We start from the raw sequence: 14,276 nt of genomic DNA on the forward strand, positions 1-14,276 counted from the left end.
TCGATTCGTCGTAGAGGTTCTTGTGAATCAAGTAGACAAACCATGTATTGTGTGCTTTCGAATGCTCGTAAATAGTGTAATCATGATGGCGCGAGGAGTCATGGATCCATTGGTGCTGCAACGGAAGTCTCGCTCCGCCCTGAGCTAATCCCGATTGGGCCGGCCAAACGTCGCCGCTCTCCGACCTCTTTCTGCATCATCCTCTTGCAACCTTTCTCAGTATCTTACTTCAATCCACTACATGTTAGGCGTTGTAGGCGCTCAACTCTCTCTTTTTCTCACTCCAATCGGTCGAAGTAGGGGTGGGTCACATTTTGCATCGGCATTGCTGTCTTAGAATCTCCTTTTCTTGTCGTTCTTTTGTCCGACTTTGTTTCAACTGCGGTTCCCGCTCCGTCCCACTTCAGCCTGTTCCGCGCCCGAGTTCCATCGTCATTGTTAGTAACGACCGTGGTTTCAAAACACTTCCCAGCATTACCGTATGATAGTTGGGTTGCCGGGCTGACCTAGTTCGTCCTTCTAGCAGGTGCCTCCGTTCCTCTCGCCCTTGATTTAGGTTCTACCTCGATCTCGCCTCGGTCGAAATCGTACCCGATAGTGGACCCTTGCTGGACTTGGTGCTGTCGGTGGTGGGACAGTCTCGTTCGAACCATCCATCTTCAGCAGAGGCAGGCTTATGGCAGACAACAAACGTCAGAGTGTGGGAGCGAGAGGATCTGCGCAAGGACCGACCGGAGGAGCCGCAGGTCAGGGAGCGACAGGCGCCATGGTGCCTTTGGAAGTGGCATTGAGCCGCGCCATTGGCGCACGGTAAAGCTCCCTGTTCTTCCCGGGCCTGTGTAGCCTGGTGTTGGTGTGCATTTGGTTGCCTATAAGCGGCTTTTGATGCCTGCTGCTGGCTAAGTTCTATTCGTCTGTATGCTGATACCATCATCATCTCCTAGTGTCCGCATCAGCACAGCCCCGGTCGCGTCGACGATTGAGGGTACCCTCTTTACTGCTGACCCCATCACGAATCTAGTCGCCATTGACACCGCCGACGGAAAGCAGTCCCAGACCGGTGACTACCGCATCATCCCGATTTCGCGTATACAGTCCGTTCAGATCCTCTCCCTCGCCCCGTCTGCTACCACCTCCGATGGACCGTCCTTCGCCGACGCTGTACCACCCCTCCACGCTCTCGACATACGATCTTTGAAGAACCGGGAGGCCAATGCTATTGCTAAGGCGCACGAAAGCGAGGCTCGTCGTGGCAAGGGCGTGACTCGCGAGGCACAGGACATCTTCGACGCCTTCAGTCGGACCATGCCGGCGAGATGGGATGGGGCCAAGATTATTGTGGCGGATGCAGTCTCAATTGCGGCTCCATACCGCGTGGATGACTGTCGGTCTCTGGTGGCTGGTGACACGGCTGCCCTTGCCCGAGTACGCAAGGTGGTGAGTCATTTATTCATTCGTGGATCTTGTGCAAGTAGTGGCGGTCTGACTTGAAACGTACAGCTCGAAATGGAACGCAAGAAGATTGAATTGCGCAATGCCAGCGCCGCCATCGGTATGGGCCACCTCCCCCGTCTTGGCCGCCAGAGGTTTCAGCATTCATCTAACGCATCGATCGCAGGGCCTGGCGCTGCTGGACAGAGAAAGGGTGGTTGAACCGTTCCTGTAACGGAGTTGACTACCTCTTCGACGACTAGTTTTGTTTTATATGACACTGTCATCAAAGCGAGTTTCAGTGGATTAAATGCCCCATCCGCATGGATTAGCCAGATGAGAAGAGCATTGGGGGAGAGAGTGATCGACCCCTTGAGGTTGAACTATACATGGGGAGTGTGGGGTCTCGGGCTTTAGAAGAGTCGCAAGAAAAACCACGTGGGATGGAGATGAGGGACTGATAAGATCTTGGTGAGCTGGGTGTAAAGAATTCTCTGGATGCATTGGGGTGTGGTAGGTAGGATTGACTGCATTCACGTCTTGCAGATCTGCCGGCTATACACTTTGGGGAGGGCGAGTGGGAATGACGGTCTACCCCCCAGCTAATGTATGTGAATCTGAAGATATAGTACCGGAGACTCTGATAGGAGGGCAACATTGCTATGTCTTTCTAAATGTCCCAGTAGCCTAACATTTCAGGCGAATAGCTTGGTTCCTTTCTCCCTCAAAAAGTGGCAAGTGTTGTAGACAAGGAGATATCCTCCCAACCCAGGGTACTGTACAACTCTCACCCAGTTTGACTATCCCAAGCGCTGTATGTCCCACGTCCAGTAAGTACAAGCGACTTCCGCTCATCGTCGCGTGGTTACAAACCTCCGGATCGTCGTTCACTGTGCACCCTGTCACGAAAACCTTCCAGCCTGACCGACCGACCATGTGAGCGGCCCCGATGATCTGCAGGAGAGCACGCTACACCCCCTTGCTACACTCCTCCTCTCTCGTTGTAGTATCAGTAACACAGCGGAAGGACGAACACCTGCCCCAGATCACGCCTTCTTGTAGGACTGTGCCTCGCGGAATTCATCGTGGATCCTACCTCCCCCGTTCCTGAGGTGGCCCGAAATTTTGCTCGGGATGTATTTGTGTGTGTGTGTGTGCGTGTGTGTATCGGATTATTTCGTTATCGCCTGGCTCGATTCGGTATCGAGATACAGGGTTGGATCGGACGTGTCGAATGCTTTATTGCAAGATGCTTTTGTTTACTTTTGTTGAGAGTGGGGCTTTGGTTTTTGATTTTTGAATTGTGCATGGGACTATTCATGCAATATTTGAGGATCTACAGCTACGGAGTACTGGGGAATATACCATGTAGAACTGAGAGTTTGAAGAAGGAGATTTATGGCTATGGGCAGTTGTTAGTAGGGGTTGTTGAGATGTCTGAGCGTTTCCTTTTTTTGTGTGCCGTGCGGGGAAGGGAGGGAGGGGGATGGGGGATTCGCGGGACGAAGATGGCTGATGATTGTCAGTTATTTGGACCCTGCGCAAAAGGTGATTGATTGCTTGATTGATTGATTGATTGAGGTATCCTCTCTCTGTCAATAAGAGTATTGGTAAGACGAGGTAGTTAACTAGCTAGTCACTAATATTTCCATGGCCCCAGGGTCCTCCTCGAACCGGGCTGGGCCACATGGACGAGAGAGGCTATTCGAGGATAGTATATATGCATAACGGATGAAATGGCAGGTGACTCGGTCCATTTTACCTGGGCAGATACGAGGATTCCACCCATGTCTTCTCTCAACTAGAGAGAGAGGAAGGGCCCGGGGGGGCAATAAGCTGCTGTTTATGGTTCGTTAGTGCCAGTCGAAATCATTTTCCCGCTTTGGTCTTTGTCTTTCTGGTCATGGTCTGATGATGATGAATGACATCGGTTGGTGGTTATCTTGTAGCCCTATGAGTGTGGCGAGAGAGTGAGATCCTCTGTGAGAGTGGGTGCGTGTAGAAAGTGGAACAACAGAAGAAAAAGAAAGATAAGGGATTCGAGAAGAACGATCTAGCCTCGGTTCGTTTGTTGTGTTTGAGGGGATGGGGGGGAACTATGATCTCAGCCCGAGGATGGGATTCGTTCATCGGTTCATCATATCTGGGTGTGGTGGTTCGGCTCCAGAAGATCATGGATTCTCATATCACATCATAGCTACTGAGTGACTCAGTAGATGGAGTATGCTTATGCGGTCCAGGACTCAGTCCATGTGTGCCTGAACTCTTTCCCGTAACCTCTGAACAGAGCAATTCTGCTTGTCGGGTCAGTCCGAATCCCTCCTCATTTTCCTTCCATACAGTCAGCCATGCAATCGACCACCGTCCGACCACCCAATGACCGTCCATCAAAGACGCGTTGGTTAAAGTTGGTTCCCGCCGACGCTGGCCGATTTCTCAATTATTGCTGGTTCAGATGCCAAGCAGTCAGTCAATTCAAGTCGGTGTGGGTGGGTGTGTGTGTGGGAATTATCAAGAGTAACAGTAAACTGCGCCCCAGGCACGGAAGCCGGGTGGGATAGATAGATAGATAGGTGATTGCTGCCTGATTGCTGGTTGGATGTATACTGACTACTAGATACAGAGTACGATGGTTAATTATACGGTCATGATTAGCTGACTCTTACTCTTGAAGCATCCTGTCCGACAATGATCATAGTCATAGTCAAGAAGAGACCTTATGTTAACTGAGTTGCAAGCTACTATACTCACATTTGGGTCAACTAATTTAACTAACCGCCCCTGGGCTTTTCTATCGCTCCCCTCTTTCCCCCGGATCGTCCGGAAGGGTAAAGCCCAAAGATTGCAAAAAATTTAATCTCGGAGCGTCGGAGCCATCGCCAATGTACTGTACCCAGTGAGTGGCTTGTCTGTTTGTTCCCCGCTCTTCCAGCCTTGGGAAAGAATCGAATGACCGGCGACTTGCCCTCATGCCCAGCAACTAGTTTAAGGCAGACAGGGGGGGCCAAGTGGCACAGCAAAGTGGAGGGAGGAGACAATTCTTGTGATCCACAGGCACTAATGTAGGGAAAAAGGGAGGAAGGGAAAGGGAATACTGAGAACTGAGAAGTGAAGAGATTGAACCCTGAGCAGCCCGTCCTTTAGTTTATCCTTCAATCAGTCTGTCGTCCCATTCGGCACGGAAGTTCAAGGGTCAGGCACTCCGTCTTGCATTGAGAGAGGTGATGGATGCCCTTCTTTTTGTTCTTCGTCTTGCTTCGCTTCTCCTTCCTCTCGGTTGTGTGATTTCCACTTCCCTGAAAGTGGCCTGTAGTTTTGAGACAAGTCAGGTGTTGTGGAACCAGTCTAGTGATTGTTGTCATCATGATTATTAACCTTTGGTCGTGCTCGTATTCTTTTGGGTTCGGGTTGCTGGATGGTCTGGGGATGAAATGACGTCCCGGTGGCTAACTCAGTTACTCTTGAGCTCAGGGGATGGAAGGGAAGGGCAGGGAGGGCAGGGAGGAAGGACAATCAAGTCACATCAATCCCCAATCAATCCCTTCGATCCGTCAATCAACCAAGCAGGCTATCCTCTCTTTATCAGAGTACACTTGTTGTACCCTACTCATACTTGTAGCCAGGTAGTAGTAGTAGTAGCACGACCCTGAATTCCTTCCAAACCATCAATCACATCACGTTCTCGCCCAACCCACGTCCCAAAGTCACTCTCAGATAGTCCAGTACCGTAACTACTCCCGTTATTTTTGTGATTATTTCATCCGACTCTGTTTGTTTGAAATCCATCCCTCCTCCATCTGACTCCCAGTTTGAACTATTGGGATAATTCCTCACTAATCTACTTTTCCCCTAGCGCCTGGGTACCCTCAGATTTCCTCCTCCCTGTGCTGTCATTCCTCAACTTCTCTCTCTCTCTTCTCTTCTTCCCTCCTGCAGCGGTCGCCCTTGCATCATCCATCCATACGAACTATTCCCCTTCCCCCCCAGTTTACTTACTTTTGACAGTTCCTTTTTCTACCTCTTTCCTTGGATTAGTCCCCTTTTTACTTTCCTTTGTGTCATCTCATCAATTCCCTTTTCCTCTCCAATCTCCGAGACCAGTCATTTTTGCTCCTTCACCGATTTTCTTCCTCCTACCACACACTCCTTTGGCCGCCCACCCGTCCTTGAACCCCTCTCACCCACACCCCCTCCGATTCTTTTTTCCCTCGAATTTCCCTCGATCGTGTGCGCGCGCGGTGGGCCTCTGAGACACAATTCGCATTCTCACTGATGGGGCCATCCTCATTGTAGCGAACGCCTTCGAGTCCGCGATTCACCCATATATCACTCCGTCTGCCTCCCTCCTACCTACCTCCTCGACGATCCGCACCGTCCCAGTATGGGTGTTTCCCCCGCCAGCAATCATCATCGACGGCGGAGCTCAGTGTTGGCTGCAGGTTCCCATTCGGCGGCTTTTGACCCACGGGACGACATTGCAAGGGTGACCGGGGACGGAGTCGCTTCGAAGAGAGAGGAGAAGAAGTCCTCACCGGCTGAGGACGCAGACGAGTCGGATCTGTCCTCCATTGCGGAAAATAGCGAAATGGATTACACGAGTTCGGATGAAGATATCCACGATGACGAGGAGACCGGCCTGACTGCGAGGCAGAGACGTCAGCGACGTCGCAGAAGACAGCAGCGCAGGCAGTTGGATGCCCGCATAGCTGATGTCAAGGCCTCGAAGCAGGAGTGGCTGCCATTGGGAATGGGCGATCAGGACATCCTCCAAAGGCTTCTAGTCAATGGCGGCTTGATTCTCATGTGGTACTTTTTCTCGCTCTCGATTTCAATTGTAAGTGTTGATCCCAGGGACGGAGCTGGGCGGGCGCTCGACATCTGCTAACCGGGTCGCGTGCCCTCTCTACAGTACAACAAATGGATGTTTTCAGACAACAACGTCGTGTTCCCTTTCCCTCTTTTCACCACCAGTCTGCATATGGCTGTGCAGTTCACACTCTCTTCCCTTTTGCTTTACTTGATACCATCGTTGCGCCCGCAGCACCCTCATACCTCCACGCCGTCCGGCTCGCCCGTCCGAGATCATGATAACTCGGAGAAAGGGCCGATCCTCACCAAATTCTTCTATTTTACTCGTCTGGTTCCCTGCGGTGCAGCAACCTCCCTCGACATTGGTCTTGGAAATATGTCCTTGAAGTTCATCTCCCTCACTTTTCTCACTATGTGCAAATCATCCGCCCTTGCCTTTGTTCTTCTGTTTGCCTTCCTCTTCCGCCTCGAGACTCCCTCAGTTAGATTGATAATCATTATCGCCACAATGACTGTAGGTGTTGTCATGATGGTCGCTGGCGAGACCGCTTTCAATGTAGTCGGGTTCGTCCTGGTCATTGCATCCGCGTTCTTCTCCGGTTTCCGATGGGGTCTGACCCAAATCCTCCTTCTCCGCCATCCCGCGACGGCCAATCCCTTCTCTACCCTCTTTTTCCTGACCCCCGTCATGTTTGTGTCTCTCATCATCATTGCGCTGGCCGTGGAGGGACCCTCCGAGATCGCTGCGGGATTCCATGCGTTGGCCGAGGCTCGCGGTAGCCTGTTTGGAGTGGGCCTTCTGATCTTTCCCGGCCTCCTCGCTTTCTGTATGATTTCATCCGAATTCGCGCTCCTCAAGCGCTCCTCGGTGGTAACCTTGAGCATCTGCGGTATCTTCAAGGAAGTGGTCACCATCAGCGCAGCGGGGGTGATTTTCCACGACCAGCTCACCTTGATCAACATCACGGGCTTGTTTGTGACCATTGCGAGCATTGGTACATATAACTACATGAAGATCGCTAAGATGCGTGCGGAAGCTCGGAAGGGATCTTGGACGCGCAGCCCGAACCTTGACTCCGAGGCCGACGACTCGGATCCCACGGGCGAGCGCGGTGAATATCAACGCATCCGCCACCCTGAGGCAGGCCTGCGATACTCGCCGGACGACCTGGACGACGATGAAAATGTCAACATCACGCCGGCCGATCACCTGAACCCCGGCCGCCGCTCCTTCCGTGTCCGTGCCAGCGGCGCCAGCAGCAATGTACATGGGCTGAGCATCAACACCTCGAACCTCAGCGACCACGATCGGTCGCTTTCCCCGCGGGTCGCCGGTCCCTCGCCGTTGAAATCTGCACCTCCGGTCATTACTTCGCTTGAGGCGGAGCTTCACAAGTCGGATCGGCGGCAGAGCTTCGGGGGCGCTGTGCAACCATCCCCGGATAGGCTATCCCATGGGGCCCATGGGGAGGGGCGATCCGCCCACTGAAGACCAACCCTGGCGGCTGAGTTCTTTTTCGCATGATTTTGGGAACCGCTGGTCTGGTTCAGCTCACGGCTCCGCTGTTCCACGAAACACTTTTGACAGCACTCTGTCCACACGGGATTCGATGTGAAGGCCCTTGGTGTCAGCGTCTTGCGACGGTACCTTGCATCATGAATACTCCCATGTGCATTTTCTGTTTTCTCGTTGATTTGAAAGTCCACATGCCCGAGAGGCGGCATGTGTGGAGTACATTTGGCGTTGTGCACATAATGTCCGACCCGGTCTGGGATAGAGGTTTATTTATTGCGTGATACCATGTTATCTATCTCTTAGCCCACGATAGGGAGAGGGTTTTTCCTTGCGGTCACACTTGCCAGCATTCTGCATTGGTTGGGTGATGTTTACAGCCTGAATGCATCATGGATACCCCATATACCAATTATATTTTACCATGATCTGTGTTGTTCTTTCCTGGTAGGCTTAGTGTGTATTCTGTGTCAAGATAATACAATTGATGACTGTGTCTTCTGTCTACAAATTAGTACCTTCGGATAACTAGTGAGTGGCTACTAACGCAGTGACTTAAGGACGGTCCCGGCGGCAGATCCGCTCCTTCCACTGGGCCAGATTTCCGCCGCCCAGCGGCTGACCCAAGTCTCATTCAATGCTCCCACTGCACACTCACCCGCCAATGTAACTCAGGAGCAAATCCTACCAGGGATGGCTCAGACTAGCATTGCCGACATTGGACCCTTCCTTGTCCACTTCTTCTCCTTCACCTTCTCCTCCCCTTTCTTCCTCTCCTTTCGTCTTTCTCTTCTTTCCGCTATACCAGGCAATATCAAGCCCGAGCCAAGCCAGATAAGCCCGCTGGGGACATCCCCTCCCCGCATTTCAATCCACGATCGAAGATTGAGCGCCTCAAGGGGCGATTGAGCGGGTCTACAATTTCAACCGCTACTGATTTGAAGCGCACTCGTTTCTCGTCTTTGCTGCTTGATTGAGCGAGTATGGTTCTATCCATTCTTCACAATCGACTCACCCGGACAATCCTACTTTTAATTGGGGCGATCGTCGTCATTCTGAACCTGTCCCGGATCCACTATGCGCAACTGACAGCGCGGCAACGGTCCGAGGGCGAGTCGATCCCTCTCCACCCTATCGGCAATGAGACTTTAGGGGTGCGCACTGAAATTCTGCTGAAGGGATGACTTGTACTCACAAGATGTAGACTCAGAAGATTTTCGTCGTGAATCTCCCCTCTAGACCCGATAAGAGGGACAATATTATCCTGGGTTCATCGGTCAGCGGCTTCCGTGTGGAATGGATCGATGGAGTCACCCCGGACCAAGTCAATCCCAAATCAATTCCTCATGTAAGCCTGGAAGATGTACTTGGTGGCAGTTGCTGATGAGCTCCTCCAGCGTTGGAATTCAGACCACAAGCCGACGGAATATGCGGCTCGACGTGCGCATGTCAATGCCATGCAGCAGTATGCAACGCCCCGCTTGCCGTCCTGCAATGCCCACTGACCCTCGCGCAGAATCGTCCAAGATAGACTCGGAAGCGCTATCATCATGGAGGATGACGTCGACTGGGACGTGACCCTCAAAACCCAGCTCCAAAGTTATGCGCTCGCCGTCCGAGCGCTGCAAGGCTCGGATGGCCACTCCACCGGGTCTCCCTACGGCGACGACTGGGATATCCTCTGGCTCGGTCACTGCGGTTTGAGTTGCAAGACCGAGCTGCCGGTCTTCCTGTCGCATCAGGATCCTACAGTGTTACCGCCCCATCACTTCCTACCTTACTGGCGCGATCCGCCTCCCATCGATCGGCCCGATCATACGCGTCTGGTCTGCAGCGTGGGCGATGCGGTCTGCTCCCTGGTCTATGCTGTGAGCTACATCGGCGCCCAGAAGATCCTGGCGGCGCTCTCTGTAAACCCTAGGCAGTTGGCGGAGCAGATTGACATCGGGGCGCAATTCGATGTGTCGCTGGGCCGAATGTGCGGGCATGGGTATCTACGGTGCTTCGGCGCGTATCCGTCGCTGACGGGGGGGTATCAGCCTGCTGGGTCATTTTCCAAGACCTCGGATATACATGATCAGGATGATAATGTGCACGAGGCTTTTAGTTTTGGGGTGATGTATAGTACCATGTCGAACGTCAACCGGTTCCTGAGCGGCGAGAGGACGGTCCATGCGACGTGGGATGATGTAGGAGTGCCGTTAGATGCTGACCCGAGGAATTTCACGGTGCTTGGAGGGTCGGTTGCGATTTTAGGGGAGGATGGGCTGCAGACGATTGTGGATGTTTCTGCGAACTAGTTCTGGCAATAGGTGCAGCTGATTGAATGATTGATGGATTTGTTCATTCAGACAGCTAATCGTGCGAAGCAGTTCTGGCGGCAGATCTCAATATAATGGCTCAGCAGAACATGGCCTCTCTATATACATAGAATGTTGCAGTAACACATACGATGTGAATCAGGTTGTCTGCCAATACATGAAGTCTTTTCCTTCGAATTAAACCAGCAATCGTCGGATGGGTGAGATCTAGTTCCCTACGGTCGATGAGCAAACTTCAAGGTTCTATTCTTTGCCGGTGATCCAAAGCTAGCACCACTCCAGATCGTCTCATTGGGCCATTGCTGGAAGGCATACTAATCTTTCGTAATTGTCTAGCACAGACTTGAATTTAGGACTTTGTAAGGTCTTGCCATGGACTTACCTCTGAGATCTGCGTGCTGCTTCCAACAGTCAAGGTGCTCAACCAAACCGCCCAAATGTGCGATTAGATCTATTATTGTGCATCATATGGAATACATCCTCAACCAGGGGTTTGCCCTCAAACCCCCACCTATCACCAAAGTCCATGAACCGACTGCGCCAGACCGCGCCAAACCATGCCAACAGGCCATTGCATAGACACCTCTCCCTGACGGACCGATGCGATGTCTCAGCCATAGCGATTAGGGGGATTTTCATTGCACGGATCGGGACAGCCATTGCCAGGAACCCGATCCACGGCGGCTAAAAACAACCCTAAGAATAAACAACCCTAACATCGCGCGAGGCTGTTACCGCAGTAGGCCCTTCTAACTAAGGGTCTCAGTATCATAGCAGTTGTGTCCAGTTGATATCATACCCAGCTCGCTACTCCAGAATAACACTCGACCCTCCGTTCCACTATACACACCGTACTAGGCTGATGAAGATGTCCGCCGTGCGCTTTTTGTTTCTGCTGTACTGCATCATCCAGAGGGCCGCGACCTCGGACGCGAACAACTACTTCATCAACCCCTCCTCCGGCGACGGGATCAACCCCGCCTGGACCCTCGGCGAGGACCAGGTCATCGCCTGAAAGACGACCCTGGGGGCGTGTTCAATGTGTCCGTCTGGCAGCAGAGTCTGGTCCAGCAGAGTGCGGCGAGTCAGGGGAATATCTATTGTAGGTGGTCCTCCATCTCTTCTGGGAGCAGTATACCAGCAGCCCTATCCCTAGTCACCTCAGTTGAAAGCATCCCACACGCACGCACCTAACTTCCTCCCCCCTCCCCCCCCCCCCCCCCCCCATTACCTTACACCCCCCCCCTCCCCAAAAGAATCCACAAAATTGCCGTATAACTAACCCGACACCCGTTGCGGGCCCCATCCACACCCAAAACCCACCCCCACCGACACCGTCACAAACACGGCTTCGACCCTCGACTACTCCAACGTCTCCTTCCCATGGATCAACCCCGACGAAGCGGTTGGCTTCGTCTCGTGTTCTTCTCAATATCACCCGACCGGCGGAGGTCACCTCCTCTTCCACGCGGTCGTCCTCGACGACGGTGGCGACTGGTGCTGCTACACTGACGCATGTAGTTACTGCTACTACTCCAGCTAGCGCTACAGCTACATAGGCATAGGCATGGACATGAGTGGTGGAGATGGTGGTTCGCTTTGTGTATATTCTTCGGTTTTAAGGTTGGGTAGACGGTGGCGTTTTAGTTTTGTTGTGTTGTTTCTTGAAGGGAATTGTGAGTCGAATGTAGGAGCCTACGTCGGGGTATGTTAACGGGGGGTATTGTACTGATATTGCTCTATTCATGCGATGTGTGTGTACCTCTTATCACCAATCCTGGAGCGCAGCGGCACTATAGCTCCACTCGGGGTCTGATGCGTTGATATCGCCTGTCCAAGCTCAGCACTCCGTCTCACTCCTTGATATAAGTCTTGAAGAGGCTCGCCAGCTCGAAGAAACTGGCCTTATAGAACCGCTCCTGGGTGGTGAGGTTGACGTACTATCCATCCCAGTTAGCATACTCTGGGTCTCCCGACAGCCCCGGGAAACTGAAGACAGGAACTTTACGCAGAGACTCACCTGCAAGCCGAACTTGACCGTAAAACCCGCCGTCCACTCGAGGTTATCAGCAATGGACCAGGCCAGACACCCCACCAGGTTGACCCCCTCCGCGACGGCGATGAGCATGGCCTCGACGTAATCACGGTAGTACGCGGACCGAATCGGGTCAGTCAAGATATCCTCGCGCTTGGACTTGTAGGCCTCGAAGGGCTCGGTCCAGCCGAACTCGGTGATGACGATGCCGTTGGCCGGCTGCCACGTGCGCTGGATATAATGTAAAAACGCGGGGAGCCACTCGGTGGCCTTGTGCAGCCACCGGGTGTTGGGGTCGGAGGCCGGTCCGATCAGCCACCCGCCCTCGCTTGCGGGTAAGGTGTACGTCGAGTTGTAGCACTGCGGGTAGAGGCTGTTACTGGGGTCGGCGAGGCAGCCCTCAATCCCGGCGTCGGGCGCCATGTAGTACGCCGCGGTGTAGGCATCGTGCGCGAAGTAGTCGCTCGCGCCCTGGATGAGCCGTTTCTCGGCTGCGGTGAACTCGGGCAGGAAGCTGGATGTGAAATTCTTGAGGCGGGCTGGATAGTCGCCTAGGAATAGGGGGTCGGCGAACCACCCCTCGTTGAAGGCCCAGGCTCGTTCGACGGCTTCGGCGTCCGCGCGGGAGTTCGTTCGGGGTAGTTTGTACCCGCCGTTGTTCTTGACGCTTATCGGGGCGGTGATGTTTAGGGACCGTGCGAGCTGGTAGGTCTTGCCGGCGGCGACGAGCATGTAGTGTCCGCACCAGAACTTTTGTTGGTGGGCGGGGATGGTTGTGGTGGTTGTGAAATACCCGTCCGGGACGGGGTATTCGCCGCAGAAGGAGATGGGCTCGTTGAACGTGTACCACTGCGCTACTTTGCTGCCCCAGCGGACTAGGAGTACTCGAGCGTACGCGAGGTAGTCGTCGACGATTCTCTCGGAGGTCCACCCGCCGTATGAAAGCTGCAGGAAGAGTGGCAGGTCCCAGTGGTAGAGGGTGACCTGCGGTGCCACCCCGTATTCCAGGCAGGTGTCGATCACGTCGTCGTAGTGCTGGAGACCGGCTTCGTTGATCGGACCGTTGCCGAAGGGGAAGATGCGGGACCAGGAGATGGAGAAGGAATAGGCTTTGACGCCCATGGCGGCGATGCGTTGGATGTCTGGTCGTAGTGGTTAGATCTGATTTTCTGGGCTGATAGCTAAGATATCATGAGGGTGAAGTCTGGACTACACAGTAACTTACCTTCTTTGTAGGTATAGTACTGGTTGATCGCAACATCGCCAGTTTGGTTGTCAGCTACGCTCATCGCTCGGTGCGTAAATGCATCCCATAAGCTGGGACCACGGCCGTCAGCTTTGACAGCCCCCTCAACCTGGTACGAGGCACTGGTGACGCCCCACCAGAATTCCTTGGGGAAGGACCAGCTATCATTCTTCCCCTGTGCGGGAATCTGGGCGCCGGTCAGGTAGGAGGGATAGTATAATTGAGGCGGTGGGATCAATTGAGAGCTTGGGATTGGAGTGGGCTCCACGGTTGTATTGACCGCTGCGGTCTCCACGGGACCGATGTAGATATTCCAGAGGTCCACGGTATATCAGCTGAAGTCCTATCCAAGGTCAAGTCAGGGAAGAAGCTGACCTTCGACTGTGAGATTGAGGCTGGTCACTAGAGGCGCTGAGCTGGTGGTAGGAGTTGCAGTGCTCGAGTCTTGAGCTGTGACCTGGTGAATGGCGAGTAGCCCCGCGAAGAAGGGTACGCGCATGATGTTGTTGATGATGAAGAAGCTGCTGCTCAAAGTCTCTATGCTTCTGCGATGCTCATGATTCTTTGAAGTTTGCCAATGCTGAAGGCCGCTTTTTAATGCGCAACTTCGCCAGCATTTAGCCAAAACAAAGATCAATTGCAGGCATTGCAGCTGCGATTTGCAGTAATGAAAGTGGTGGAACCATTCTTGTCCGGAAGATCTGCATCTACTAAGAGACGGGATAAATATCCAGCTGCAGAGAAGAGGTCCGTATGCATTGCACCAGTCCTTCCTATTGATCCGGCTAATCGTCGTGACTGGGATTGCTGTAGTCCCCCCTCATGGTCAAGGTTGTAGATGCGGGGTTGAGCAAAATGACTTTGTTTGTGAGTGAAGTTGAAGAGGGGAAGAATGGGGATGGGGAAGAAGAGAAGCAAACG

At 53.2% G+C, this 14,276-nt stretch overlaps 4 protein-coding genes across 4 annotated transcripts; 3 read left to right on the forward strand and 1 right to left on the reverse strand.

The window, feature by feature from the left end:
* The first annotated feature begins 223 nt into the window (after positions 1 to 223).
* On the forward strand, positions 224 to 2,150 carry BO82DRAFT_343272 (anticodon-binding domain-containing protein). The gene is made up of 5 exons (XM_025633613.1): positions 224 to 437; positions 524 to 810; positions 945 to 1,437; positions 1,501 to 1,552; positions 1,619 to 2,150. The coding sequence occupies exons 2-5, from the start codon at positions 677 to 679 to the stop codon at positions 1,651 to 1,653; spliced, it is 714 nt and encodes a 237-aa protein (XP_025488356.1). The 5' UTR covers positions 224 to 437; positions 524 to 676; the 3' UTR covers positions 1,654 to 2,150.
* Positions 2,151 to 5,481: 3,331 nt separating this feature from the next.
* Positions 5,482 to 7,947, forward strand: BO82DRAFT_160924 (putative nucleotide-sugar transporter). The gene is made up of 2 exons (XM_025630256.1): positions 5,482 to 6,265; positions 6,341 to 7,947. Exons 1-2 carry the CDS (start codon positions 5,813 to 5,815, stop codon positions 7,727 to 7,729), a joined length of 1,842 nt encoding a protein of 613 aa, XP_025488357.1. The 5' UTR covers positions 5,482 to 5,812; the 3' UTR covers positions 7,730 to 7,947.
* Positions 7,948 to 8,441: 494 nt separating this feature from the next.
* On the forward strand, positions 8,442 to 10,218 carry BO82DRAFT_357580 (uncharacterized protein). The gene is made up of 4 exons (XM_025636055.1): positions 8,442 to 8,907; positions 8,958 to 9,101; positions 9,151 to 9,218; positions 9,270 to 10,218. The coding sequence occupies exons 1-4, from the start codon at positions 8,737 to 8,739 to the stop codon at positions 10,051 to 10,053; spliced, it is 1,167 nt and encodes a 388-aa protein (XP_025488358.1). The 5' UTR covers positions 8,442 to 8,736; the 3' UTR covers positions 10,054 to 10,218.
* Positions 10,219 to 11,821: 1,603 nt separating this feature from the next.
* BO82DRAFT_318039 (glycoside hydrolase family 1 protein) lies at positions 11,822 to 13,876 on the reverse strand. Its single transcript, XM_025632632.1, has 4 exons — positions 13,731 to 13,876; positions 13,335 to 13,676; positions 12,095 to 13,251; positions 11,822 to 12,014 (listed from the first exon to the last, which is right to left on the reverse strand). The coding sequence occupies exons 1-4, from the start codon at positions 13,852 to 13,854 to the stop codon at positions 11,928 to 11,930; spliced, it is 1,710 nt and encodes a 569-aa protein (XP_025488359.1). The 5' UTR covers positions 13,855 to 13,876; the 3' UTR covers positions 11,822 to 11,927.
* Between the last annotated feature and the right edge of the window lie 400 nt (positions 13,877 to 14,276).

The sequence above is a fragment of the Aspergillus uvarum genome (assembly GCF_003184745.1).
Source record: "Aspergillus uvarum CBS 121591 unplaced genomic scaffold BO82scaffold_59, whole genome shotgun sequence".
Classification (NCBI taxonomy): Eukaryota; Fungi; Ascomycota; class Eurotiomycetes; order Eurotiales; family Aspergillaceae; genus Aspergillus; species Aspergillus uvarum.

Coding starts and splice junctions, on each gene's coding strand:
- BO82DRAFT_357580 (XM_025636055.1), top strand. CDS start 8,737: ATGGTTCTATCCATTCTTCACAATCGACTCACCCGGACAATCCTACTT. Junction 8,908..8,957: donor TCGGCAATGAGACTTTAGGG/GTGCGCACTGAA, acceptor CACAAGATGTAG/ACTCAGAAGATTTTCGTCGT. Junction 9,219..9,269: donor CATGTCAATGCCATGCAGCA/GTATGCAACGCC, acceptor ACCCTCGCGCAG/AATCGTCCAAGATAGACTCG.
- BO82DRAFT_318039 (XM_025632632.1), bottom strand. CDS start 13,854: ATGCGCGTACCCTTCTTCGCGGGGCTACTCGCCATTCACCAGGTCACA. Junction 13,677..13,730: donor CCTCAATCTCACAGTCGAAG/GTCAGCTTCTTC, acceptor GATATACCGTGG/ACCTCTGGAATATCTACATC. Junction 12,015..12,094: donor CGGTCAAGTTCGGCTTGCAG/GTGAGTCTCTGC, acceptor TGGGATGGATAG/TACGTCAACCTCACCACCCA.
- BO82DRAFT_343272 (XM_025633613.1), top strand. CDS start 677: ATGGCAGACAACAAACGTCAGAGTGTGGGAGCGAGAGGATCTGCGCAA. Junction 1,438..1,500: donor TTGCCCGAGTACGCAAGGTG/GTGAGTCATTTA, acceptor TGAAACGTACAG/CTCGAAATGGAACGCAAGAA. Junction 1,553..1,618: donor CAATGCCAGCGCCGCCATCG/GTATGGGCCACC, acceptor CATCGATCGCAG/GGCCTGGCGCTGCTGGACAG.
- BO82DRAFT_160924 (XM_025630256.1), top strand. CDS start 5,813: ATGGGTGTTTCCCCCGCCAGCAATCATCATCGACGGCGGAGCTCAGTG. Junction 6,266..6,340: donor TCTCGCTCTCGATTTCAATT/GTAAGTGTTGAT, acceptor CCCTCTCTACAG/TACAACAAATGGATGTTTTC.